Source organism: Pelobates fuscus, chromosome 5 (assembly GCF_036172605.1).
Source record: "Pelobates fuscus isolate aPelFus1 chromosome 5, aPelFus1.pri, whole genome shotgun sequence".
Lineage (NCBI taxonomy): Eukaryota > Metazoa > Chordata > Amphibia > Anura > Pelobatidae > Pelobates > Pelobates fuscus.
In genome coordinates this window covers 378,271,749-378,298,164 of record NC_086321.1, presented here as the reverse complement: position 1 = coordinate 378,298,164, position 26,416 = coordinate 378,271,749, and the positions used below count along the sequence as shown (strand labels likewise).

General features: G+C 39.8%; 2 protein-coding genes across 5 annotated transcripts in view; one reads left to right on the top strand and one right to left on the bottom strand.

Annotated features, from left to right (window-relative positions):
* Nucleotides 1-1,995: 1,995 nt before the first annotated feature.
* Nucleotides 1,996-21,182, bottom strand: CCDC40 (coiled-coil domain 40 molecular ruler complex subunit). The gene is made up of 20 exons (XM_063456265.1): nucleotides 21,120-21,182; nucleotides 19,795-19,843; nucleotides 18,795-18,887; nucleotides 18,156-18,327; nucleotides 16,015-16,196; nucleotides 14,372-14,455; nucleotides 13,519-13,738; nucleotides 12,500-12,657; nucleotides 12,214-12,336; nucleotides 11,986-12,107; nucleotides 11,085-11,328; nucleotides 9,962-10,144; nucleotides 9,119-9,364; nucleotides 8,255-8,468; nucleotides 5,793-5,962; nucleotides 5,627-5,718; nucleotides 4,441-4,561; nucleotides 4,166-4,354; nucleotides 3,850-4,008; nucleotides 1,996-2,498 (listed from the first exon to the last, which is right to left on the bottom strand). Exons 1-20 carry the CDS (start codon nucleotides 21,134-21,136, stop codon nucleotides 2,235-2,237), a joined length of 3,102 nt encoding a protein of 1,033 aa, XP_063312335.1. The 5' UTR covers nucleotides 21,137-21,182; the 3' UTR covers nucleotides 1,996-2,234.
* The window catches only part of TBC1D16 (TBC1 domain family member 16), a 79,191-nt gene continuing 58,747 nt past the window's right edge, over nucleotides 5,973-26,416 (top strand). For 2 of the 4 annotated variants that reach the window (XM_063456276.1, XM_063456272.1), the window contains exon 1: nucleotides 5,973-5,995. The gene's annotated coding sequence lies outside the window, so the exon portion shown is untranslated. Of the gene's footprint in view, nucleotides 5,996-21,271; nucleotides 21,356-25,614; nucleotides 25,667-26,416 lie in introns of those variants that run through there. The other 2 variants (XM_063456275.1, XM_063456274.1) reach the window with 2 other exon arrangements.

The following is a 26,416-nucleotide window of genomic DNA, read 5'->3' as shown; positions in this document are numbered from 1 at the left end:
GCTTTTTCCAGCAATATAGCTGTTGTTTTCAGCCACACTAGATCATTGGCTTGTAGTAATTATTTCTATCATGTATCGAACAATAAAGCATCAGGTTTATGAAATTAAGTATTTAAATTCTATGGTTTTAAACTTTACATTCAGAAGATTTAGAGCATGCGACATTGACAGACAGATTATAGGATAGTGGATTTCATGATATGTCCCCTTAAGGTTTCGTTTAGATTTATTTGCTTATTAGAATTCTTTGAAAGGATTTGGCAGCAAGGTTGTGCAAGTTGTTAAGTGAGCATAGGGAGCGTGTAAAATACTTGTAGGGTACTTGTAAGATACTTGTAGGGTACTTGCCTGGTCAAATAGTGCTATTTTTGGCAGCTAAACTTTCTAACCATGGCCAAATAACAAAACCTGTCATTTCCTTTCTATTTATACTGTTACAGTGTTATTTACAAAATTAAGTAGAATTGTCAGGAATTCAGAGTGAATTTAAGTGAAGTTAAAGGCACGCTATAGCATTAGGAATACACCTTACATGTAAAATTCACTTTTAATTCCCAATAGTTCTAACCTTAGTGGATAACCCTGTGTCCAATTTAATTATTAATTAGTGGATAACCAAGTGTCCAATTTAATTATGATGAGTGTTTGGGGTTTACACAAAGTCATTGGAGCATGCGCATACCCGTTTGGTAAGCAGAACTATAATATTTACTGGTATGTGTAGTGTTTTAATCTGTATCAACCTTAATGCACAGTTTGATGTATATTTACCATTTATTAGGATGCACAGTCTATGAAAGCTATCTGTAGAATCTCTAGTCTTGTTACAGGTGAAAGGGTCTGGTAGAATTTGAGTAGATACTTTATAATAGGAGAATGGGTCTGGTAGTGTTTGAGTAGATACTATATAATAGGAGAATTGGTCTGGTAGTGTTTGAGTAGATACTATATAATAGGAGAATGGGTCTGGTAGTGTTTGAGTAGATACTATATAATAGGAGAATTGGTCTGGTAGTGTTTGAGTAGATACTATATAATAGGAGAATGGGTCTGGTAGTGTTTGAGTAGATACTATAGAATAGGAGAATGGGTCTGGTAGTGTTTGAGTAGATACTATATAATAGGAGAATGGGTCTGGTAGTGTTTGAGTAGATACTATATAATAGGAGAATGGGTATGGTAGTGTTTGAGTAGATACTAAATAATAGGAGAATGGGTCTGGTAGTGTTTGAGTAGATACTATGTAATAGGAGAATGGGTATGGTAGTGTTTGAGTAGATACTAAATAATAGGAGAATGGGTCTGGTAGTGTTTGAGCAGACACTATAGAATAAATTGATCTGGTAGTGTTCGAGAAGACACTTTAGAAATGGTGAAGAGGTCTAGCACACGGCATTAGACAGGTTATGGTCGATATCAAAATAATCAGAATCGTGATCCCGGCTGGAATTAAAACCCTGGATCAGAACTACACAGAAGAACAGTGAGGGATTTGCCAGAAACATGACCATAGCAAAGTCTATGAGTAACATAACCAAATGGCCCACAGACAAAGTTGCTTAGTGTGTTCTAGGTGTATATTTAGAGGTCCTAATATGTCATTAAAAACCTCTATTTGGCATCAGCAACAGTCAAGCATCTTCTAAATGCACTAGAGTATATGACAACTCATGTTGATGGATGAGAGACGAGTTGCACATGGGATTGGCACTTGGCAGTGAAGGGATATAGTGACAAGAAGACAGCCCTCGTACTAAATGCAGTGTGACCATCGACTGGAAAGGTGGTGAGGATAGATTGTACAGCCTACACTTTCAGATACCAGTGGAACATTTATGTTAAAACAGCCCTGAGGCCAGCTGACATTATTAAATAATTAACTGGTTTTGGGTTTACAGCAGTATTAATAAGAATACTTTGTAATATTTGATTCATCCTTAAAAAACAAACAATACAAGTTGGAAGTAGACATAAACTCATTTTATTGGTATTATATTGTACAGTTGTTTTTCAGCATTTCATATACAACAACATATTAGATTGTCCTATTCCTGCAGGAAGCATTTTCATTCTGCAGCCGGGTCTTGGAAGTCCTGCCCTGAAACCAATAAATTAATCACAGAACTTCCTTTGGGATCCCCTCTTATTAACTGATTTTACAAAGTGAGATTCTGAATTCCACATCCTGCAGAATGAGCAACGTCTTGCAGGAAAATGGCAATCTGGCATGCCTCTCACTGTGACCTCTCAGATACGTCTCCCGGGGCGCCCAGTCGACCCTCTAAGGCCAGACTAACTCCGCGCAGGGCGCTCTGATACTGGGGATACTCCTGCTGGATCTGATGGACGATAGTGCTGATGCTGTGCATGCGGGCCTCCTGTTTCTGTTGCTCTGCCTCCAGGACTTGTGGAGAGTTACAAATTGGCTTGTACTTCCCTTCTTTTACAGCCTGCAGGTGCTTGGCACGGGTCTGGAATGATACGATTCTGGAAAGGTTCTATTGGGACCAGAAACAAGGACAGTTTAGGAAAGGAAGGCAAACATGGTTTTAAATGAGGACGTGCCATGAGAGGCACAAAACATGTTAAGCAGTTCATATCACTGTCCCGTAAGCCATTACTATGCTTTTTAATAAAACCAATTCATTAAACAAAAGGTTTCCCTTAAGCAGGATAAATGGCGTAGTCATTTTAAAAATACTTTCAATATTACATTTTGATTTAACATCCTAATTGCTTGCTCAGAATTCTTACCACCAGAACAAGTAATCAGGATTCACTAACAAGATATATCCAAGCATGACAATTACCTCAGTGACATCTCAACCCCTGCTAATTGGTTGCTTTAAATATTGGTACATATAACTATGGGCACCAAAACAACTTTTGCTTAATGATGCTATTTTGGTGTATAGATCATGTCCCTGCAATTCTCTGCCATTTAGGAATTAAATCACTTTGATTATGCTGCCCTAGACACACCTCTCAGAATATGACTTACACAGCCTTCCTAAAGACTTCCTGTAAAGAGAGATCTGATGTTTAAACTTACTTTATTGCACATTCTGTTTAGTTTAGAATTTCTTATCTCTTGCTATGTTAATAGCCTGCCTACAGGAACCCCCTTTCTGCTACTAAAGCTGAATTTACAAAGCAGGAGATAAAAACATCTAAAGTAAGTGATTGAAAATGATTTTTTTTTCCATGCAGGCTGTGTCAGTCACAGCCAGGGGAGGTGTGACTAGGGCTGCATAAACAGAAACAAAGTGATTTAACTCCTAAATGGCAGAGAATTGAGCAGTGAGGCTGCAGGGACATGATCTATACCAAAACTGGTTTATTAAGCTAAAGTTGATTTGATTCCTATAAGGGTAAATGAGGCATAAGGGCTAATTAGAAATGTGCCAGGATGCCACAATTATGTTACCAAAAGAAAAAGCTTCACTGTGAAATCAGTGTGGGGTAGTTATAAAATGTTAAAAAAAAAATCGAATTAAATTGCTAGATGTGCTGCTAGCCAGGTTTGTAATGTCTAGTACTCCTGGTTCTGTTTGATCTCTTGTACCCAGTTTATTTACTTTATGATGAAGGCCAGTTTTATTTCAATCCATAATCTCTCCATCTCTTGATATTGAATGCTCGTACTGTTAACCATTTTTTTTTTGTCTGACGATTTTTATTTTTTTATTTTTAAGAACTACTGAAGAGTTCTTAAAATGATCACCAACCCAACACAAACCTGATTTCATTGGTCATGTTAAAGTATAATTTAGTTGCTGCCTTAAAGGTTCAACATTACATTTTGGTCCTTTACTGCTACTGTCTTGGAATACGTGAGAGCAAAGTTACCTGACGTTTCTTCTCTTGAAGTTGTTCGATTTCCAACTCAATCGAGCTGGCATCTTGTTTCATGGTGGAGATGGAATGCTGCTTGTCCGCAATGGCTGCAGTGAGTGAGTTCTGAGAGTCCTGAAGGTCACTGATAGTGCTGTTACATTCCTCTGAGTTCTGTGTATTACATGGCAGTATGGGTTAATGCTTTGCTCTGCACTATCCTGAATCACCACTGGGGGTCAGCAAACTACCACAGCATAGCTCAATGTACCTATAGTTGCGAGTGTGTGTAAAGAGACACCTCTGGTATTTATAACTGATATTGTCTTACCTTCTGAATATCTTTAATCACTTTTCTCAGCTCTTGCAGTTTACCACGGAACTCACTGGCTATGAGATGCTTTTTGTCTTTTTCACTCAGGTTGCGTCCACGGGCTACGATCGTCTCTCGCCGGGATACCACAGCTTCCATGTCCCGGATCATTTTTTCCTGCTGTTTCATCAGCTGTGTGTGTCTGACCTGTACCCATAATGATAAAGATTGTCCGTGATGTCCACATTGTCACCTGTACACTAAACCCAGGTGTGCTCTCCCCTGCTCCCCACCTGCATGCGATGTATCTCTGCTCTCATAGCTCGAATCTCTCCCTGGCCAGCTTCAGAGTCCACTGCGTTCCGCATCTCCTTAGCAAGCTGAATCTTCTTTTCCCAAAGCATAATCTGATGTCTGAAAAATAGAGAGACCATAAATTGCATGCAAAGAGTGTTACATAGAGTTATGCTTTTATTAGACAAAAAACAATAACAACAAAGTACAAACACACAAATACAAAAGGAACCTTTTATTTTATTATATTTCCTTTGTTATGTTATGTAATGTACATGCCTTCGGTATAAAAGGAACACTATAGTGTCAGGAATAAAAATTGTATTCCTGACACTATAGTCTTAAACTAACTATTTAGATCCCCAGCCCCTCTTAAGTTGCTGTAAGAAATGATTCTGCTCACCTTGTATCCCACAATGTGTCGGTCTTGCCACGGCGGGCCCCGCCTCCATGGCTAAGATCAAGAATATTGATGATCTCAGCCAATTAAATGCTTCGCTATAGGAAAGCATTGGGAGGCTATTGGCAATGCGTGTCAAAACACCGTGGTGTGCCTATCAGCATCTCCTCATAGAGATGCATTGAATCAATGTATCTCTATTGGGATCATTCAGCCTCTCAATGTAGAGTGTGTGCAGCACTGGTACGGGAAGCACATCTAGTGGCCGTCTGTGTAACTGCATCTAAAAGGTGTTACTAGGCAGCAATGTAAACATTGCCTTTTTTCCGAAAAGGCAGTGTTTAAAAAGCCTGCAGAGACAGGCTATAGACACCAGAACCACCACATTATTAAGCTGTAGTGGTTCTGGTAACTATAGTGTCCCTTTAATGTAAATGCGAAAACCCAGAAGTGTTTTTACGATGATAGTTCCCTTTTTATACACATAATTCCCACTATCTAAATCCAATTGATCAAAGTGAGATTATGTGTTCTGACTTATACCCATTGGATCATGGGCTGCAGTCTACTCATCTCTGTTGTTTTTACTAAGAATCATTAGTTTAGATTAGTTTAGAATTTCGCATGGCGCTTGGTTTGTGAATTCATCAGAAGGTAAAAGAGGTGAACTCAGAATTACAATAAAATAGAGTGCTGTAAAAGGCCTAAACATTATTGACAACCTATCCTGATGCTCCCATGTTGTAATTTCTGTTCTGACGATTAAACATTGTGCGAGTACTCACTCTGTTTCCACCAGATTCTGCAGAGTTCTCTCTTTCTCTTCTTGGAGATGTTCCAAGTTCTCTTGCATCATAATAAATTCCCTCTCGGATTCCTGCAACACAGTGACCTCAGGGTCAGTTCTCTGCATGGAAAATGCACAGTGCGAGCAGCCATGTTGGAACTTACTCGGAGGGAACTGATGAACTCGTTCTCCATCAGCTGGTTGAGTTGCCGGAGCTGCTCCTTTGAACTGGCATTTTTGTTGATCAACATGTTCAACCTGATCATGTCATTTTTTAGGTTCTTCATGTGATGATCTATATCCTTCTGCTCATTCTTTTCCTGCTCGATTTCATCTGAATGAAGAAAACACAAATCATTAGACTCAGGTCTGACCATTAGGATTTGTTTTACGTGTGATACCCCAATAAAAAGCTATTGCATTAAAGGGAAACTATAGTGCCAAACATCACCTTTTTTTTTTTTTTTTTTTTTTAAGCAGAATATGTCCCTGTAATCATTGTGACTTCAGAACTTCTAGTAATAGTTTTAAAAATGTAAAGTTAATCACCTTTTTTCTTACCTTTGACTTCTTGTTCAATGCTTCTCACAAGGCATTGTGGGCGACAGCGCCATGCTCCAACAATCAAATGCTTCTCAGAGAGAAGCATTGAATCCAATGGTTCTCTGAGAGGCACCAGAGCTGCCTGTATTGTACGGACAGGGGGTTCCCCATCCTCACTAGCAGTGTCAGCATTGCTAACTGTTTTACATTGGGGGAGCAAAACATCCGGGTTACTGCACCAAAACTAATTCACTTAGATGACGTGGTCTGGGTGCTTCTAGTGTCTCTTTAACTTTATATTAAGATGTATCAGCTTTAAAGGGTCCAATTAAGGAGACCACATTTACTCACTGCCTAGTGAGTAAAGGGACACCTTTCACTTAGAATAGGAAAGTATCATACAGCTGGTGGCAAGGCACAAGAAGAACTGGGTGTTTGTATCTTTCCGTCTGTGTACTGAGACACGGGATGTCATTGTGTCGGCAGCTCCTCGTGCAGACAGGTGTCAGAATGGGGAAACTTAATACTGGGAGATGTAATAGACATACAAATTAGATCAACTCCCAAGTGATTGACAAGAGGTAATCAGGTCCCTGTTCAAACAGCTAACAATATAGGGTGGAGGAGCCTGGCAGCCATGCCGAGCGGCCACACATCATGGGAGCTCCAAGGTAAAAGTGAGCAAATATAGCCGTGATTCCAGCTAAAGCCCTACATCTTGCCAAGTTATAAACCCGTAGACGAGGGGCTAACGCTGCGGCTACAAGCAGCAGGTCTCGCGACCGTAATCGGCGGCTCCTACCTGGAGATAGATCTGAGGCCTGCGGGGGCTTGTTAGGAAGGCGCAGGGGAGGCGGCCGATCCCTTCGACGACTATGGCACGCCTGCCAGGGGGCATCACAAGCAAACTCTCCCCCCCCACCGCCGGTGAGAGACATCCCGGCAAACATAGCATGAACAAAGCATCAGCAGAGCATTACCTGCACTGCTGGACCAGCAATCATAACTATGGCGGATGCCACGTGCAGCCCCGCACCCAGCTCTCCACTGCCCCCTCTTGCAGAATGTCTCGATCGCTTGTTTGCTGCCTTTTGGGACAAGCTATCCCACCGCAGAGGCACCATTGAGCAGACCCCACAGAACACCATCCCAAGCGCTACCACACAGGGACCTTCAGACCCCGGACGGAACACCGGTGCTGCACGGACGGGGGGAGGGAGAAGGCGAAGGAACAGACGATGGCCTCCCTACATCAGAGCAGAGGGCCGCACGGGGTAGACCCCCCAAAGCCCCTCTCCCCCTGGGAGTTCACTACACCACGTCCGAAGAGACACCCTACCCGAGTTCAAGCAGCACGCTGTCATGAAACTCGAGCACAAGCCCTGGACGCATACAGCAACGAAACCTGCAAACTCAGAACACCGGACTGTGTTGGTAATGGGGGTTGGGGGGCATTGCCAATAAGGAACTGAACACTCATTCGTGCCTGGAGAGTATCCAGCACCTTAAGGGCATCGGCTAAACCCCTATGGGCAACTCACAGGCTTAACAGCCAAACCTCCCCAGGAGACAATTGCCTGGCTCCTGGACTACCTCCACATTGCCTATTGCTTGTTCCTGACAACGGCTGGCTGCAATCCCAACACCTGAGTACACATGAGTATTACCTAGAGGTCACCCAAAGCTTACAGTTTCACATCTTGAAATGCACTCATATTTTAAAGTAATCTTCCTTGTTACATCCCAGTCAATGTGCATAAAATATGTCTTTCTACCTCCACTGACTGGAGCAATTTAAACATGTTTAATATAAAATACTTGTGCAGTTTTCCTCATGTGCCACCATGCTTTACAATCTGAATTGCTTATGTTTTACTATGTTTTATAATGCGTTAAACTGTGGCAACACACACACGTATGCCAATCTTATGCACAACAAAAATAAAGAATTAAAAAAAAAAAAAAAAAACAGCTAAAAATATAAAGGAATGCTGAATTTTTACATTAAATCCTTTCAGAATAAAATGACATTTCACCTATTCTTGAACTCTTTGATTTTGGAATATCACTTAATTCCACCTACTCTCAGTGCGGATTTTTTTCTGCTGCAGAATGGTCAGTTCTCTTTTCAACATCTCCACTGATGCATCCTGCTCCTCCCTTTGTCGGGTCAGATTCACCATCTCGGTCTGCAGGCGCAGCCAGTACTGCTGTACAGCCAATATTTCAGAGTTGCACTCGTCTATCTGTTTGTTTAGCGAGGTGACCTGAATCTCCAGAGGTCCCAGTTCTATACCCTTAAAATCAAAACGAGTAAGGCAGCATTGTTAAACTCATTCAAGGGTCTTCAAAATTCACATGTACAGGGTCTGAAAAAGGGGTAGTAACCCTTAGCACTCCAGCTGTTATTGATGACATCCCCCATAATTCTCTTACGGCCATAATGCTGGTAAAGCAAAATGGCAGATGTAGTCCACATCAACTGGAGTGTCAGTAAGTAAAAACACACTCACCTGTCTCTCTCGCTAGCTCTCTCCTTCTCTCTCGCTGTCTTTTTCTCAAAATAGATTAAATATAATCTAAACATGTTAATGTACACTTACATCTCACCAGTGTCATCTATTTTCTGCCATTATCTGTACTCAAGCAATTAAAAAGCCAGTTATCTTTCTAAGATTTTTTCTTTCACCTTCTGCACTTGTGGTGTTTGCAATTTCCCCCAACATGAACTCTAGATCTGCTGGACTCCCATCCCAAAACAGTTATTAGGACAATGTTCAATAAGGTTTCTTAGTTAAAGACCTGATACGGGTTTTCAAAACATCCACCCTTTCTCTCAATATTAGGATCCCTGCAATTTCTGCAGTAACAATGAATTCTGCTGTGATCAGATGATACCAAATGTTGTACATTAGCAATAGCTTGTAATTCTTGGGGTGCCACATACCCCAATTTGTGCAATAGTGGCCTCTATCTGTTTGCTGAATAAGTTGATGGTGGTCTGCTTCCTTTCAATTGCTATGGTACGTTTAGATATCTCATTCTGGCTACGGGAGATCAGCTCAGTGGTACTCTGGATGTTCTTCTCCAGCTCGACCAACGTCCTCTTAAGAGCTTTGATCTGGGATGAGCTGTGATTGATCTCAAGCTGGACCTGTGCGGTATCATTTTCCAGTTTGGAATATTCAATATCCTGCGGGGGTGGGACAGAAGCAGACAAGTTAAATACGGATTAAATGTAGTTCAGTCACACATTTTCATTTCTGATTCCTGTGTATACTATGTGTATACTATGTCCTTCACCACATAAAGAGAACTACATTAGATATGCAACATCAAAAGCAGAAAATAAGGCTTGCGTTCACAGAACATTCTAGAACCTTAATTTGGACCACTATTAAACTTCACTGTCTTATTCTTTCCTCTAACACCATGCACTCTGTTTGGTTCCTACCCAACATCAGAGTCTTTTGGCTTTTTAGGCATGGATTTCATTCGTCATCTTTGGTTCCAGACCCTCGCTGTCCTGTCTATCACAGAGTCAGTTGGTAACTTAAATAATCTCTTAAATTGTTTTTTTTTTTTCTTAAATAAACAATGGTACATTAATTTACTATCCACTACGATGTTAATTTACAGCTTCCATGAAATGAAGGTGCCCTGGCTCAGAATTACTAACCGGCCCAATATCAGCAGATCAGCAATAGATATTTACAGGACATAGGAACCCTGATACAATCTGTAGTTCTTCTCTCTGGCACGAAGATTCCTTTGTTTTCCGCTCACTTACCAGATCTAATTTACGCTTCTGCAACTTCTCAGCCAAAAGAGAAGAATATTTGGTGGCCTTGTCAGATGTCATCTTCTCCTGTAGCTTCTCCATGATCTGGTTTTCCAGGGCCAACTTCACTTGACTTTCTTTCTCAATTTGCTTGCGGAGCAAGTTCAGCTCGCCCAAACGCCCAGCCCGTTCCTTTAAATATATTTGTGAAACAAGATGAAACATTAAAACAGCCAAAAACACAGCCTCTGGTAAAATATTTACCGTTCCTGTATGTCAAACATGTTTGTCGTGTTTACCTATTGTGCAGCACTGCGGAATATGTTGGCGCTACATAAATAATTGTATTTATAATTAACTGTAACAATATCTGCCCAGATAACACGATCCAGTAAGGACCAACAAACCAAATGATATAGAACATTGCTATCACAATCTGGTCATTATTAAACGAGTGGGAAACTCCATTGTTATGTGGGACGTTTCAAGGCTGGTTTGTTATGATGGAATTATTCTGTCACTGGTCCTTAAAGGAATTATTTTGTCAGATTCAATGTCTGACACTCACAGTTTGTCTTATAAAATAGTAATCATTTGCAAACTCTGTTCCAACTTTATCAATAATTAAATGTATTGTTTTGCCTGTATACAGCTACTGTTTCCATTTAGTTTGGACCTCTGACATTGTAATAGAGATATAAACCAGGTATCAGTGGGTGCAGTATGTACACCCCTGCAATGCAATAACACAGCACGACGCAGACAATTTCCATCCAGCAGAGATGTTTATCTAGCAATCGGGAAGGCATAACATTTATATTATAGACCAGGGCTGGCCGGGAAATAAATCCCCAGCTGTTGTAGATTGACCCTGTCCATTTCCTTTACCAGCTGGTTATCTGTGCACCCAATTTCCCCCTTCCAATTAACGCTAATTAACACTGACCTACTTAGTATTTGAAAAAGTTAACATTTGAAGTTATTTTGATGCTGTTTAATTGAAATCATTTTTAAAAAAATTTATTATGGAACTTTTTTTGAACGTGTGTATTTTATCTCCCTGGACTGAAGCTCCCACCTCCAGGTATTGGCACCAGGTATTTCAGACAAGCTGCAGTGAGGGTACACTTACCCCAGTGGATCTGCTTAGTGCTTGCTCTGTGTCTTGCAGGGTGCGCATGTACGTGCTAAACTCCACCCTCAGCGCCTCCTGTCTGGCCTGGCACTGAACAACTAGCTTCTTGGTCATGGCTGCATCACTTTCTGCGCGGTTGTACATAAACGTGAGCTGTTCGTTGCGGTCCTCTTCTTTTGTGATCGATTTCTTATAGCTTTCAATTTCTGTGTCCATAGCGAGAAGCTCTTGCTGGGCCAGGCTGAATGATTATAGTGAGAGTAGCAGTAAATACATGATAGACAAAAGAAGGAAGGTATGTAGAAGAGGATAAAGGTCTAGCTGACTGCCTCAATGAATATTTTTGTTCAGTAGTTAGTTAGAGGTTAACACAGTAAAGGAGTTTATGCATGCGGGGGATAGGCATAAGGCTATCCTAACTATAAGATAAGGCCAGGGACTAATGAAAGTATTTAGAAAATTGGGCAGACTAGATGGGCCAAATGGTTCTTATCTGCCGTCACATTCCATGTTTCTATGTTTGTGATTCAAGGTGATTAAGGGCTATGCTTGATACTGCAAAGGTCTGTGGATTGCATTTCCTTGAAGGCTGACTGAGTGTTGTGGGAAATTGAATCCACTAGTACCTGCAGTGCGAACATTAGCAATCACTGACGGAGGGGATGGGGATTTTAACGCTAAAACTCATTACCATTAGATGCAATCATAACCTTACCTGGCATTGTATGGCTAAATTCACTACATCTGTAAATGGGCACAGATTACATAGATCTTTATTTTTACTGTTCACGTGAGAGGTGCTAGTAAATAAGTGCAAATAGATGTACTCAAATGATGGTGTGACTTATCTCTGACAACCAACCAAGATTTTCACCAGCTACATGGGTTAAAGACATACCTGAGTGCTTCCTTGATAGCGGCGTAGGCCTCGTCTCGCCTTGTCATCCCAATCAGACTGCTGTTCCAATGTTGGAAGAGTTGTTTCTTCTCCAAACCAATAGATTCAATCTCCATATTGGCCTGCATTTGGAAATCAAGAGAGTTAAAATAAATACAGGGAATAAAGTGTGTCATTTCTATGGAATGAGCAGGCTGTTCGGTCTTTAAGAGAGCTGAGACTTCCTACCTCTGAAACGGCTTCACGGGCCGCCTTTGTGTCCTCTCGTTGGGCAGCGATTTGTGCTTCATACAAGGAAATCTGCTCCCGCAGACGGTCAGCTTCCCGGGTCAGTCGATCCACAAACATATCCTAAGGATTATGGAATAAAAAGATTATGGAGAGATGTAACTACTGTGTAATTATACCTTCATCAAAATTATGCATTAAAAAATAAAGTGTGAAATCATGACATAGGCTCATCATGATAGATGGTAGAGCGGGAGGAAGAACTTTCTACAGACTCACAAAATACCTGCTTGAGTTTCTCCACTTCAGCCTGCATTTTCTCCATCTCTGCCTTTTGGACGGCGCGTTTCATCACAGAAATATCTGAGCGTGTATCTTTATTCATGTTCTCCATGTAGAAGAGACGTAAAGCCAGGTTCTCCACTTCAGTCTGCATGGTGGAGACTGGATGGTAAAAGTAAGGATGGACAGACAGATTGTTAGATACTTCTACGACCAGGATATCTGTGCAATAGGTCAACTCAACAGCATTACAATATAGTTCAAGGGATTAGTATTTCTGGGAGAAAGATTCAATTTAGCTCTTTCAAAAAAGAGAGTGATTCTATGTTTTGATGAGGCCCCTAAACACTCAAGTGTGAAATTTTATGAATCTGATATCAGACATTTGATATCCAACATCAGCCTGTAAGTAATATTTCGTCAGGACGCTTTGCCCTCAAACATTTTCTGCTTGTAATCAAATCTCTGTTGAAATAGTCAATGTTGCCTAATCTTCTTTTCCTACGAAATGGTAGTGTTCCCTTTCATGGGAGGGCATTGAATTTCTCCTATAGTGGGCTGCTTAGTCAAGGCTCATTTTACCTTAAAGTGATAGTAAGAGGTTATGGGTACATTTACACGAAACACTTATTGGATCTGTCAAACATTTAGTAGTTAAATAAAACAGTTTACTCTATGTGTACGTATTGTTTCACCCTGTAACATTAGAGAAATATCTGAGAATTCTCCTGCTGTAGGTGGGCAGGAATCTAAAACGGCTCATACAGAGTAACAGCTCGAACATTTTAGGGACATGCACAATAACATAAAAAAATAAATAAATCACAGAACAAGAAGGCAAACACAATTTGGGACCAGAAAAGGATAACAAACACTAAAGGTTGAACATAAATTTCTCTGTGAAACAACTAGGAGCACTGAACAAATGCTGCAAACACCAGGACCTCGTTTTCCTGGTCAGCTAGTATATAATAAACTCTGTACCAAGTGACCGTGTTGTATTGCGCAGAGGGCGTGGCTAACCTTCTTTGCGCTCTTGGGATATAAGCTGGTAATTATTTTTATATAGACTGCGGGTAGCTTCCAGCTCTTGCTCCTTCTGCTGGCGTTGAACGGAAATCTGGGTGTGTTTATCATGCTGCTTCTCAAGACCCATTTGGAGACGGGCTAGCTCTTGCTGTATTCCGTAAAGAATTACGCCAAGATCCTCGCGCTGGTTTTTATTTTTCTTCATTACTGCATTCTACAAAGATTAAACAAACAAAAAAAAAATGTAGAATGTCTGGAAACGCATTTCTCTCTGGGAACCCTCCAGGTCTCATTTGGGAGTTTTCTGGTGAAGCCCGGGCAGGGCAGGGGTGGTGTGTTACTCTCACTGTTATGCCCCTTTACAGAAAAGACCCCGGCAATTCCACCGATTTACCAAATAGAACCCTATTACCCCAGACCAACCGTCTTTCCCTTGAAGCAAATGATCTTGAATCATTGAAAAATAAGTGGTTACTATTAGCAGTAAATCCTTTCTCGCATGTCTCCCTCAATATTACCATGCTATATGCTTCCAGGAGTTCAGACATATTATCATGCCATCATAAATATGCTGGGGGGGGGGGATGATTTTAAAAGAAAGTCTTTATTTAGATAGAGGGACCTATTCCAATCATGATTAATGCCTAAATAAAGTCATTCTGGTTTGTGCTAGATTCCACATAATGCATTTGTGAATGTCTTTTACACGTAAATATTCCCTACAAATAATATAAGTAGGTGAAACACAAATTCATGAATGGTGTTCCCTTTTAACTATCTCTTCATTCATTACAGCAATAGATGCTAAAGAGTTCATAGTGTAAATGTTTAGCCATGTGTTCGTTACCATTTCATTTAGCTCCAGGTCCAAGCTTTGGATTTGTTTAGTGAGGTAGTTCTTGAGAGCTGTCTGGAATCTGGTCATCAGAGGCTACAACAATAAAAAGAAAAGAAATGTGTGATTTTACGTACACTCTTCCATACCCCATTGCCGTTTAAGAACTTTTAAATCAAAGTACTCTTTGTGACTAGGGCTGCATAAACCGATACAAAAGTAATTAACTCCTAAATGGCGGAGAATTGAGCAGTGAGACTGCAGGGGTATGAGCTATACACCAAAACTGCTTCATTAAGATAAAGTTGTTTTAGTGCTTAGAGTATCCCTTTAAGAAACTATAGATGGCTATAGTTTAAGTAAAATCCAAGCTTTCAATGCCAGCTCTCATAGCTGAGTCTCACCCAGCCTGATGACACTGTGATACTTTAACAGCAACTGATAGCATCACAAATAAATAACTGCGCAAAAAGGAATCAGTGGAGACAAACTTCACGTTAAGAGATTTATAGAAGAAAAATACATCTGCCACCATCTGTTACCATGCTGGGCTATGTTCCACATTACTTTCTCTGGCTAATAATTAATGTATAAATTCTTCAAGCCAAGAAGACAAAGTAAAGTGATTAAAAATGCATCTTTTATTAAATATTTTCAAACTAATTGCATATTTTTTAGATAATGTTTAATATGCACTAGCAGCAAAAATACAGACAGAGCCCTGGACGACTTTTCTAACCACAAGCAAAACAAAAATCGTAAATACTTATGACAACGCCTTACTAGTAACCATATCATTACTCCGTATCTTGTAACAAAAAGAATCATAGAAAATATTCTCTGAAAAAGTTTTTATATTTTATATTGTGTTATTATTTTTCCCTTTATGTAAGCTGGATTATTGGTTTTACAAGCAAGCTGGTTTGATTCCCTAGTGATTGTACGAATCATTTTCGAAAATAATTTTAATATTTTAATCTGACCCTATATAACAATAACCATGTTACAAATATGTTACACACCAATTTTTTTGAGCTGCTGGTCTCCAAAATCCCCCAAAATGATCTCAATATTTTGAGGAGGCACTTAAATGAGGATGAAGTATTGTCCACTAAGAAAGACACAGGTCACTCCAGTGTTCCAAAGAAGTGATCCTTAAACCATACAATATTGAGGTTGAAAGATAATATATCACTTAAAAGTACACTTTATCATTTGGAATCCAAACGTATGATTTAGATTACCCCAACTAAAATAGTTAAACAGATGTACTTACCTTACACTCCCTGGTATGCCAGCCTCAACACAGCCGCCTCTCCTCCTCTGTCTGAGATCCTCATTAAAGATGATCTCAGCCACAGAAAGCATGGGGGAGGTTTGTGCGCAAGCTTGGTAATTGCAACGCTGCACCAATCAGCATCACCTTATAGACATGTACTATAAACATTGGTCCCGTGAAGACTGCAGGAACTGAACCAATAAGGGCATCTAGTAACAGCCATTACAGGTGGACAGATGCAGAAAAGGCAATGTTTACAAGTGTCAGTCTGCATGGACAGGCTCTTTGCACCAGAATGCCTACATTTTGATGTATAGTGTTCCTTTAATACCATACAGTTTTATTAGTATCTCAAGGTCTTCATTTTATGTCTTACATGATCAGGATCCAGAACCACTAGATCTGACTCATCCCCCTCGTCCTCGTCTTCTGGTGCAGTCTCTTCCCTTCTTGATCCCGTGGGCATTTGTTCTTCCCCTTCACGACTATATTCTTCCAGTTGTTGGCTGAAGGGATTGAGAGCAGAGTATGGCGAGGAGATTCTTGCTTCCATTTCACCTGAATCCAGAAAAAAAACAAAAACACTGAGCTAAATAAAACAAAACAAAGACTGAGAAAGGGTGAGATCCCAATGCTGGCAGCAGAAATATGAATCTTGTGATCATAAAACTGCTTTTGGTTGGTCAACATTTGCAGAAGTTGGGTTCCACAAAACAGACATAACATTACAAAGACAGCGCTATGGTTTGTTTCTACAATAAAAAGTGGAAAACACGTGGTAAGAATGACGATACATTATTTCCAGAGTACTGCACCTTCACAAATATGGACAATGATTCACTAAGCATTACCAATAGAAAGACACTAAATATGTTAATATATCATATTGTATGAAATTATATCGATATACTCTTAGAAAAGACAAAAAGTGGATTCCACTTCTTGATGGACAGCCACTAGAGATGGAGTTAACACGGCAAGGTAATTATTGCAGTTTATCACAAAACGGCAATAATTACAATTGCAGGGTTAAGGGGACTGGGACACTGCACCCGGAACACTTCAATGAGCCTATTGTTTCCCTTTAGAATAACACTTTAGGTCCTGATAGAATGTTGATCAGAAATGTGGTTACACCATCCAGTTTGATATATGTATTTATACACAGTCACAGGAGATGAGTTACCAAGGTGCGGGGAGGGAAAGCTATTAGTTTAAATGATATGCTTTCCTAAAGACATGAGTTTTTAATGGTCTTTTGAATTAACTGAGACTGGGTTAGAGTCTAACAGAGCAGGGAAGGGAGTTCTAAAGGAACGCCGTAGTCCTAGAGGAGTCTTGAAGATGGGCATCAGAGGTGCGAGTACGAACAGAAGAGAGATGCAGACCTTCAGAAAATCGCAGGGGCCTAGACGAGGCATACTTGTGTATTAGTGAATATAGATAGTAGCAGCGTTATGTAGAGATTGGTAAGCAAGTACCAGGATTTTTAATTGAACCCTAAATCGTACGGGAAGAGGGGCGAGTCATGGGCATTGTGGGTGGACAGGAAGATGAGCCTCATTGCCACATTCATTACAGGCTGTAACAGGGCAAGCTGGGACCATGTAAGATCACTGAGAAGTGGATTGCAATAGTCAGGGCGGGAGAGGATAGTGGCATGTACCAGTACCATAGCTGCGTCCGGCGTTAAATGGGGCGGATGCGCACTATGTTTTTGTGCTACAAGTAACAGGATTTGGCGACTGATTCGACATGAGGGGTGAAGGAGAGGTGGAAGTAAAAGAGAACTCGCAAGCCTGCGAGGTAGAGCTGATGGTAGCGCCATTGATTTGGAAGGAGACAGACATGGAAATAGCAACACTTGAGGGAGGAAAGACCAGAAGTTCTGTTTGGGACAGGTTGAGTTTAAGTAAGTGAGGAGCCATCCAGTTGGAAATAGCAGAGAGGCAGTCAGAGTCATGAGTGGGCAGGGAGAGATCAGGAGAGGACGGGTAGATTTGCGTATCATTTGCATAGAAATAATATTGGAAGCTAAAAGAGCTAATGAGTTTACCATGGGAGGCTGCTCGAGAGCAGTAGGGGACCAAGGACTGAACCTTGAGGAACACCGATAAAGAGAGACTGAGGAGAAGATGGAGAGCCAGAAAAATAAACACTGAAAGAGCGCTGAGAGACGTAGAACAACCAGGAAAGAGCAGAGTCTCGTAGACTGAGATTACGGAGCATTACAGTGTCAAAGCAGAAGAAAGATCAAGAATTAGTCTGAGTTCAATTTAGGTCTATGGCAGGAAACTTGTAACTTGGGCTGTGGGAGAGAGATATTAGGGTTAGATGAGCCTGCTATAAAGCTATGGGATGGGGTGATGCATCTATGCACGAAGTAAAACAAACATTTTGTTAGGTATCAAAACAATGGGGGGGGGGGGGGCAGAAATCCCAGGGAAGAATCAATAGAGGTATGCATATAGGCCAATAAAACCTGTGCTGACCTTGTGCCCTCCCACCCACTCATACCTGACTCTCCCAGCTGCTCCATGTTCGTTGATCGGGTAGATCTCTGGCTGCTGGCTTGAGAAGAAGTTGGCACGCTATGACTGCTGGTGTTCACTGGCTGCTCTCGGTCAAATATTTTGGGTATAAATGGCTCCACCCCAGATAACTGGGCTGATCCATCATCTTCGTGAGGCTATTAAAAAGGAGAGAAAGCAGCAGAGATATAACTTTCATAATATCCTGTACAATAATACCCAAAGTCAGATACGTGAATATTGTTGTGTCTCATTTATCAATGTAAAGCAGGGCTGCCCAACAGGTAGATCCCCAGATGTTGTAGAACTACAACTCCCATGATGCTTTGCATGCCTTTTGAATTAATTTAGAATGACAAAGTATTATGGGAGCTGTAGTTCTACAACATCTGGGGATTTTCCCTGTTGGACAGCCCTGATGTAAAGTTTCAGTTATGTTTGCAGATATGGCTGTCAGAAGGGAAAATAAACACGGATTTATTGAGTGCCTGATGGATGGGCATGGTGGCAAAATCTATGGTACTCTATAAGGCTTGACTCTTTGTTGACAAACACAGGCAATAAATGGTTAAGTGTGTTGATCCACATATGGGCTGCCTCTCTTCCCTCTAACAGGCTGACTTACCACCTGCCTTGCTGTCCCAGGGGGAGAAACAGCCGCTGGTGGAGTGGCATGTCCTGCATCTTCCTCTTCGTGTCCACTTTGCACAACTGCTTCCTAAACAACCGAACAAAAAAGATCTCATATCAGACACTATTCTCTTCTTGTTAAATGGGAAATACTGGCCTTCATTTTATATTTTTGGATAGGTTTTTTCAAATGATTTAATATTTTTGGATAAACTTTTAAAAGGATATTTTCCAAAATATTAACAATACCAAATATATATATTTTCAAAATATTAAATAATTTGAAAAGCTTGACTAAAATAAGAAATTGCGGACATTATCAGAGACTTTGAACAATTCAAAGCCAATCCAAATCAATAATGACATGCTTAAGGGCATTAAAAAAAAAACCCAAAAAACAACGTTGAGCCCTGGGAGGTACAGTATAGAGGTGAGACAGTGAATCATTCTGTAATGTATGTCTGACTGAGAGTGATAGGAGTGTGATTGTAACAGCACTGATCTCACTGATCCCAGCAAGTACTGGCTGCATGAAAATGATGGGAGTGTGGACACTGTCAGCTTGTTAACTTTAAATGTACAAAACATTAGCACTGGTTATCAGCAATCGGCCTGAAAGGCAACAGATAATCTATATCGGCATTGACTCTGGAAAAATTATATTGGTCCATCCCTAATGTCACCATATTCCATATCTGGGGGAACACGTATTCACTGAAACATGCCTTACAGCGAGATGAACGTTATGTTCTAAAAATATAGGAAACAATAATGGTAGAAAGGAGGAAAATCGCAAACTATACAGAGTTGTTGGCAAATTTTGAAGGATGGTTTTCATGGTTTACTACCAGCCCTGTTTAGCATGTACACTCCGTAGTATTTGGATTTCACTATGTGAAAACAATGCATTAGAACAAGTCAACAGTCATTTTACTAAAATATATTAATCCGTACAAACGTCTACAGCTCTACTGGCAAAAATCGGTTCCTCTTACCTCGTTCTCAGATGGTGGGAACCCCCCTCGTTCCTCTTCAGGTCTAGGACTAAATACAGGTTATACAATAGGTTTAGCTCGTCATCTTTGTACTTTTCCTAAAGCATATCCCAGGCTCTCCCCTTGCATTCACGGAAACCTGGAACTGGCTAACATATCTCAGTTCATCACTGATCTCCCATTAACAGAAACAGGAAAGTGCATGTATGGTGCTACTTCCATAATATATAATAGGAATGGCTTGTGAGTGCTGCTGTGGTGGCATTGTGGATTATTGCACAAGTATAAGATCAGTCAGTCTAGGCACCATGACCACTACAGCACACTTAGTGGATATGGGGACAGATGACCACTGGTGCCAAGCCTTGGTAAGTAGTCAAATGATTTGACACTTAGCTTTGTCTCCTGGGTGCCTCTTCTGAGATTACTAATGCAGAAGTTCCTACTTCTGCATTAGTGATGTCAGTTCCACCTATAGTTGAACATTAGTCACTGGCTAAGAATGTCAGCTGATGCCCTCTGCCAATTAATCCCTTTCGAATAAAACCAAAATTGATCAAGTTAATGCACAAGGGGGACTTCTGCATCAGCGATACGAGGAGCGAAGGCTGAAACTGAGGGTCCCATGGAGACCAAGGTAAGTGTCAAACAGTTGGAAGGTGACTTCAATACAACACCAAGGGACTCCTAGAGCCATTACCACTACAATACTGTGTTGGGATTGTGGGTCCTGAACTGCCTATTTAAAACACAAGGTTTTTTTTGGTTTGTTTTGTTTTTTTTTTACAAACTAAGCATTTGGCATTGTGGTACAAATATCTAAGGATGAATGTTTGCATTTTGCAAAGTAATGTTAATTGTTGTGGAACCTAACATTTCATCTTTATTCTGTGCAAGCCACATTTCTAACACATACGTAGATATTAAATAGTTATTAATTTTTATTTTTGCCCTCACCCCGATGTTCCTAGCATACCAATAAAAAAATACAAAATTTGTCATCAATGCACCATGTGACAAAGGTGACATCCCGTGACTCCTCGCACCCGTCCAGTAATTTACTAAAGTCCTGTAGCAGATAAATAAATTATCCTACTCTCCCCCTCCCCCTGCCAATATATTATTATAAATAACAACCTGGTAAGGACAGATAGAGAATAATTGGGCCCCAGTAGGGCAGTTAAAGGGTCACTGATAAATTACATTATACAGACACACAGAGGTCCTGGGAGCACCAGGGGGGCAGCTGTGGGTATATTATCCGTTAATTTACTAATTACAATAAATTATAGACGAAATATGTGACGAAATGTGGGGATACTCACCTGCTGGGGGCAGACATGTTTACGTTGCTAAGCGCTGCTGCTGGCGTTGCTAAGCGAAGCTGTCAACTTCCGGGAGGGGGGACCGAGTGTTTGGAGCGTACCAAGTGCAGCGGCTCTGGGAGGGGGGGACGGGCTCAGGACAAACAGAAAACCACGCTGCGTGGAGCCAAACAAGACTCCCCATAGTACAGAATGGAGACCGAACATGGCTGGTGAGACGGCCAAACTGCATGGAGGTAAGTTCTCAGAGCATGGTGGGGCTCTGTTTGATCCTGGCTCCCCCCAGGGAGGTGGTGGTGGGGTCCCCAGGGAGCCCTTTAAATCCCTCATGGGCTGCAGAGAGCAGTTATAGCTGAGATATCAATGGGTGAATTATTAGTAAATTCCTATCACAATCTATACAGGACTGCGATAACTGTCACTGCATGATTTATACCAATTATTATTATTATCATCATCATTATTATTATTATTATTATTAGTATTATTATCATCAGCATTATTATTGTTATTATTATCAGTATTATTATTATTATTAGCAGTATTATTATTATTAATATAATCAGTATTATTATTGTTATTATTATCCCTCTTCTTGGATATCTCAGCACTGTGCCATGAGAGTGTTTATTATTATTATTATTAGTTGTAGTAGTAGTAGTATTGTTATTATTATCAGTATTATTATCAGTATTATTATTATCAGTATTATTATTAATATAATCAGTATTATTATTATTATTATTATTATTATTATTATCAGTATTATTATTATCCCTCTTCTTGGATATCCCAGCACTGTGCCATGAGAGTGTTTATTATTATTATTAGTATTAGTATTAGTATTATTTTATATTATATCTATATGGGATAGTTACAGTGATGGGATATTATATCTATATAGGATAGTTACAGTGATGGGGATATTATATCTATATGGGATAGTTACAGTGATGGGATATTATATCTATATAGGATAGTTACAGTGATGGGATATTATATCTATATGGGATAGTTACAGAGATGGGGATATTATATCTATATGGGATAGTTACAGTGATGGGATATTATATCTATATGGGATAGTTACAGTGATGGGATATTATATCTATATAGGATAGTTACAGAGATGGGGATATTATATCTATATGGGATAGTTACAGTGATGGGATATTATATCTATATGGGATAGTTACAGTGATGGGATATTATATCTATATAGGATAGTTACAGAGATGGGGATATTATATCTATATGGGATAGTTACAGAGATGGGATATTATATCTATATGGGATAGTTACAGAGATGGGATATTATATCTATATGGGATAGTTACAGAGATGGGGATATTATATCTATGGGATAGTTACAGAGATGGAGATATTATATCTATATGGGATAGTTACAGAGATGGGGATATTGTATCTATATAGGATAGTTACAGAGATGGGATATTATATCTATATGGGATAGTTATAGTGATGGGATATTATATCTATATGGGATAGTTACAGTGATGGGATATTATATCTATATAGGATAGTTATAGTAATGGGATATTATATCTATATGGGATAGTTACAGAGATGGGGATATTATATCTATATGGGATAGTTACAGTGATGGGATATTATATCTATATGGGATAGTTACAGTGATGGGATATTATATCTATATAGGATAGTTACAGAGATGGGGATATTATATATATATGGGATAGTTACAGTGATGGGATATTATATCTATATGGGATAGTTACAGTGATGGGATATTATATCTATATAGGATAGTTACAGAGATGGGGATATTATATCTATATGGGATAGTTACAGAGATGGGATATTATATCTATATGGGATAGTTACAGAGATGGGATATTATATCTATATGGGATAGTTACAGAGATGGGGATATTATATCTATATGGGATAGTTACAGAGATGGGGATATTATATCTATATGGGATAGTTACAGAGATGGGGATATTGTATCTATATAGGATAGTTACAGAGATGGGATATTATATCTATATGGGATAGTTATAGTGATGGGATATTATATCTATATGGGATAGTTACAGTGATGGGGATATTGTATCTATATAGGATAGTTACAGAGATGGGATATTATATCTATATGGGATAGTTATAGTGATGGGATATTATATCTATATGGGATAGTTACAGTGATGGGGATATTGTATCTATATAGGATAGTTACAGAGATGGGATATTATATCTATATGGGATAGTTATAGTGATGGGATATTATATCTATATGGGATAGTTATAGTGATGGGATATTATATCTATATAGGATAGTTATAGTAATGGGATATTATATCTATATGGGATAGTTACAGAGATGGGGATATTATATCTATATGGGATAGTTACAGTGATGGGATATTATATCTATATGGGATAGTTACAGTGATGGGATATTATATCTATATAGGATAGTTACAGAGATGGGGATATTATATCTATATGGGATAGTTACAGAGATGGGGATATTATATCTATATGGGATAGTTACAGTGATGGGATATTATATCTATATAGGATAGTTACAGAGATGGGGATATTATATCTATATGGGATAGTTACAGAGATGGGATATTATATCTATATGGGATAGTTACAGAGATGGGATATTATATCTATATGGGATAGTTACAGAGATGGGGATATTATATCTATATGGGATAGTTACAGAGATGGAGATATTATATCTATATGGGATAGTTACAGAGATGGGGATATTATATCTATATGGGATAGTTACAGAGATGGGGATATTGTATCTATATAGGATAGTTACAGAGATGGGATATTATATCTATATGGGATAGTTATAGTGATGGGATATTATATCTATATGGGATAGTTACAGTGATGGGATATTGTATCTATATAGGATAGTTATAGTAATGGGATATTATATCTATATGGGATAGTTACAGTGATGGAGTTATTATATCTATATGGGATAGTTACAGAGATGGGGATATTATATCTATATAGGATAGTTATAGTAATGGGATATTATATCTATATGGGATAGTTACAGTGATGGAGTTATTATATCTATATGGGATAGTTATAGTAATGGGATATTATATCTATATAGGATAGTTACAGAGATGGGGATATTATATATATATGGGATAGTTACAGTGATGGGATATTATATCTATATGGGATAGTTACAGTGATGGGATATTATATCTATATAGGATAGTTACAGTGATGGGATATTATATCTATATGGGATAGTTACAGAGATGGGGATATTATATCTATATGGGATAGTTACAGTGATGGGATATTATATCTATATGGGATAGTTATAGTAATGGGGATATTATATCTGTATGGGATAGTTACAGAGATGGGGATATTATATCTATATGGGATAGTTACAGTGATGGGATATTATATCTATATGGGATAGTTACAGTGATGGGATATTATATCTATATGGGATAGTTACAGAGATGGAGATATTATATCTATATGGGATAGTTACAGTGATGGGATATTATATCTATATGGGATAGTTACAGAGATGGAGATATTATATCTATATGGGATAGTTACAGAGATGGGATATTATATCTATATGGGATAGTTACAGAGATGGAGATATTATATCTATATGGGATAGTTACAGAGATGGAGATATTATATCTATATAGGATAGTTACAGAGATGGAGATATTATATCTATATGGGATAGTTACAGAGATGGGGATATTATATCTATATAGGATAGTTACAGAGATGGGGATATTATATCTATATAGGATAGTTACAGTGATGGGATATTATATCTATATAGGATAGTTACAGAGATGGAGATATTATATCTATATGGGATAGTTACAGAGATGGGGATATTATATCTATATGGGATAGTTACAGTGATGGGATATTATATCTATATGGGATAGTTACAGTGATGGGATATTTTATCTATATAGGATAGTTACAGTGATGGGATATTATATCTATATAGGATAGTTACAGAGATGGGATATTATATCTATATAGGATAGTTACAGAGATGGGATATTATATCTATATAGGATAGTTACAGAGATGGGATATTATATCTATATGGGATAGTTACAGAGATGGAGATATTATATCTATATGGGATAGTTACAGAGATGGAGATATTATATCTAGATGGGATTTCTGTTTTGATATAATATGTTTTGGGATGTATTCTGTTTTTTAGGACATATTTTAATGAGTTGCAGGACATAGTGTTTTGTATTACATTATGTTTGCACACACTATTTCCAGTATATAATGTGGTTTTGGTTACAGTAATATCTGTGTGTTTAATCCCTGGGCTGTGGTTGGTCTCCTGGCTGGATGGGAGTGCTGAGAGTGGGAGCAGTGGGAGCTGGCTGTGTAGCTCTGTGTGCCTGGCAGTGAAGGGGTTACCCGGATCCGCCCCGCCCCCCGCCCAGTCATTGTGCATGCTAGGATCAGGCCGGACTGTGTGCAGCGGGCTGTGCGGGGGCCCCTGGCAGGTAGGAGCCCGGGGTGCGGGTCCTGGGGGGTCCGGGGAGCTGGGGGACCCTGGCTGGTACTCAGAGTAACTGGACCCACAGCCTGCTGGGACCTTACTGTGTATAACACTAACTGTGTATGAGACAGGGGCACACATTGCTGTGTATGAGACAGGGGCACACATTGCTGTGTATGAGACAGGGGCACACATTGCTGTGTATGAGACAGGGGCACACATTGCTGTGTATGAGACAGGGGCACACATTGCTGTGTATGAGACAGGGGCACACATTGCTGGGTATGAGACAGGGGCACACATTGCTGGGTATGAGACAGGGGCACACATTGCTCTGTATGAGACAGGGGCACACATTGCTGTGTATGAGACAGGGGCACACATTGCTGTGTATGAGACAGGGGCACACATTGCTGGGTATGAGACAGGGGCACACATTGCTCTGTATGAGACAGGGGCACACATTGCTGTGTATGAGACAGGGGCACACATTGCTCTGTATGAGACAGGGGCACACATTGCTGGGTATGAGACAGGGGCACACATTGCTGGGTATGAGACAGGGGCACACATTGCTGTGTATGAGACAGGGGCACACATTGCTGGGTATGAGACAGGGGCACACATTGCTGTGTATGAGACAGGGGCACACATTGCTCTGTATGAGACAGGGGCACACATTGCTGTGTATGAGACAGGGGCACACATTGCTGTGTATGAGACAGGGGCACACATTGCTGTGTATGAGACAGGG

What these genes read in the sequence shown, in the direction of transcription:
- CCDC40 (XM_063456265.1), bottom strand. An exon ending in CTGGGACAGCAAGGCAGGTG is followed by an intron (nt 18,328 to 18,794) that starts GTAAGTCAGCCT and finishes CCTTTTTAATAG; the next exon opens with CCTCACGAAGATGATGGATC. An exon ending in TGATTAAAGATATTCAGAAG is followed by an intron (nt 4,009 to 4,165) that starts GTAAGACAATAT and finishes TGTAATACACAG; the next exon opens with AACTCAGAGGAATGTAACAG.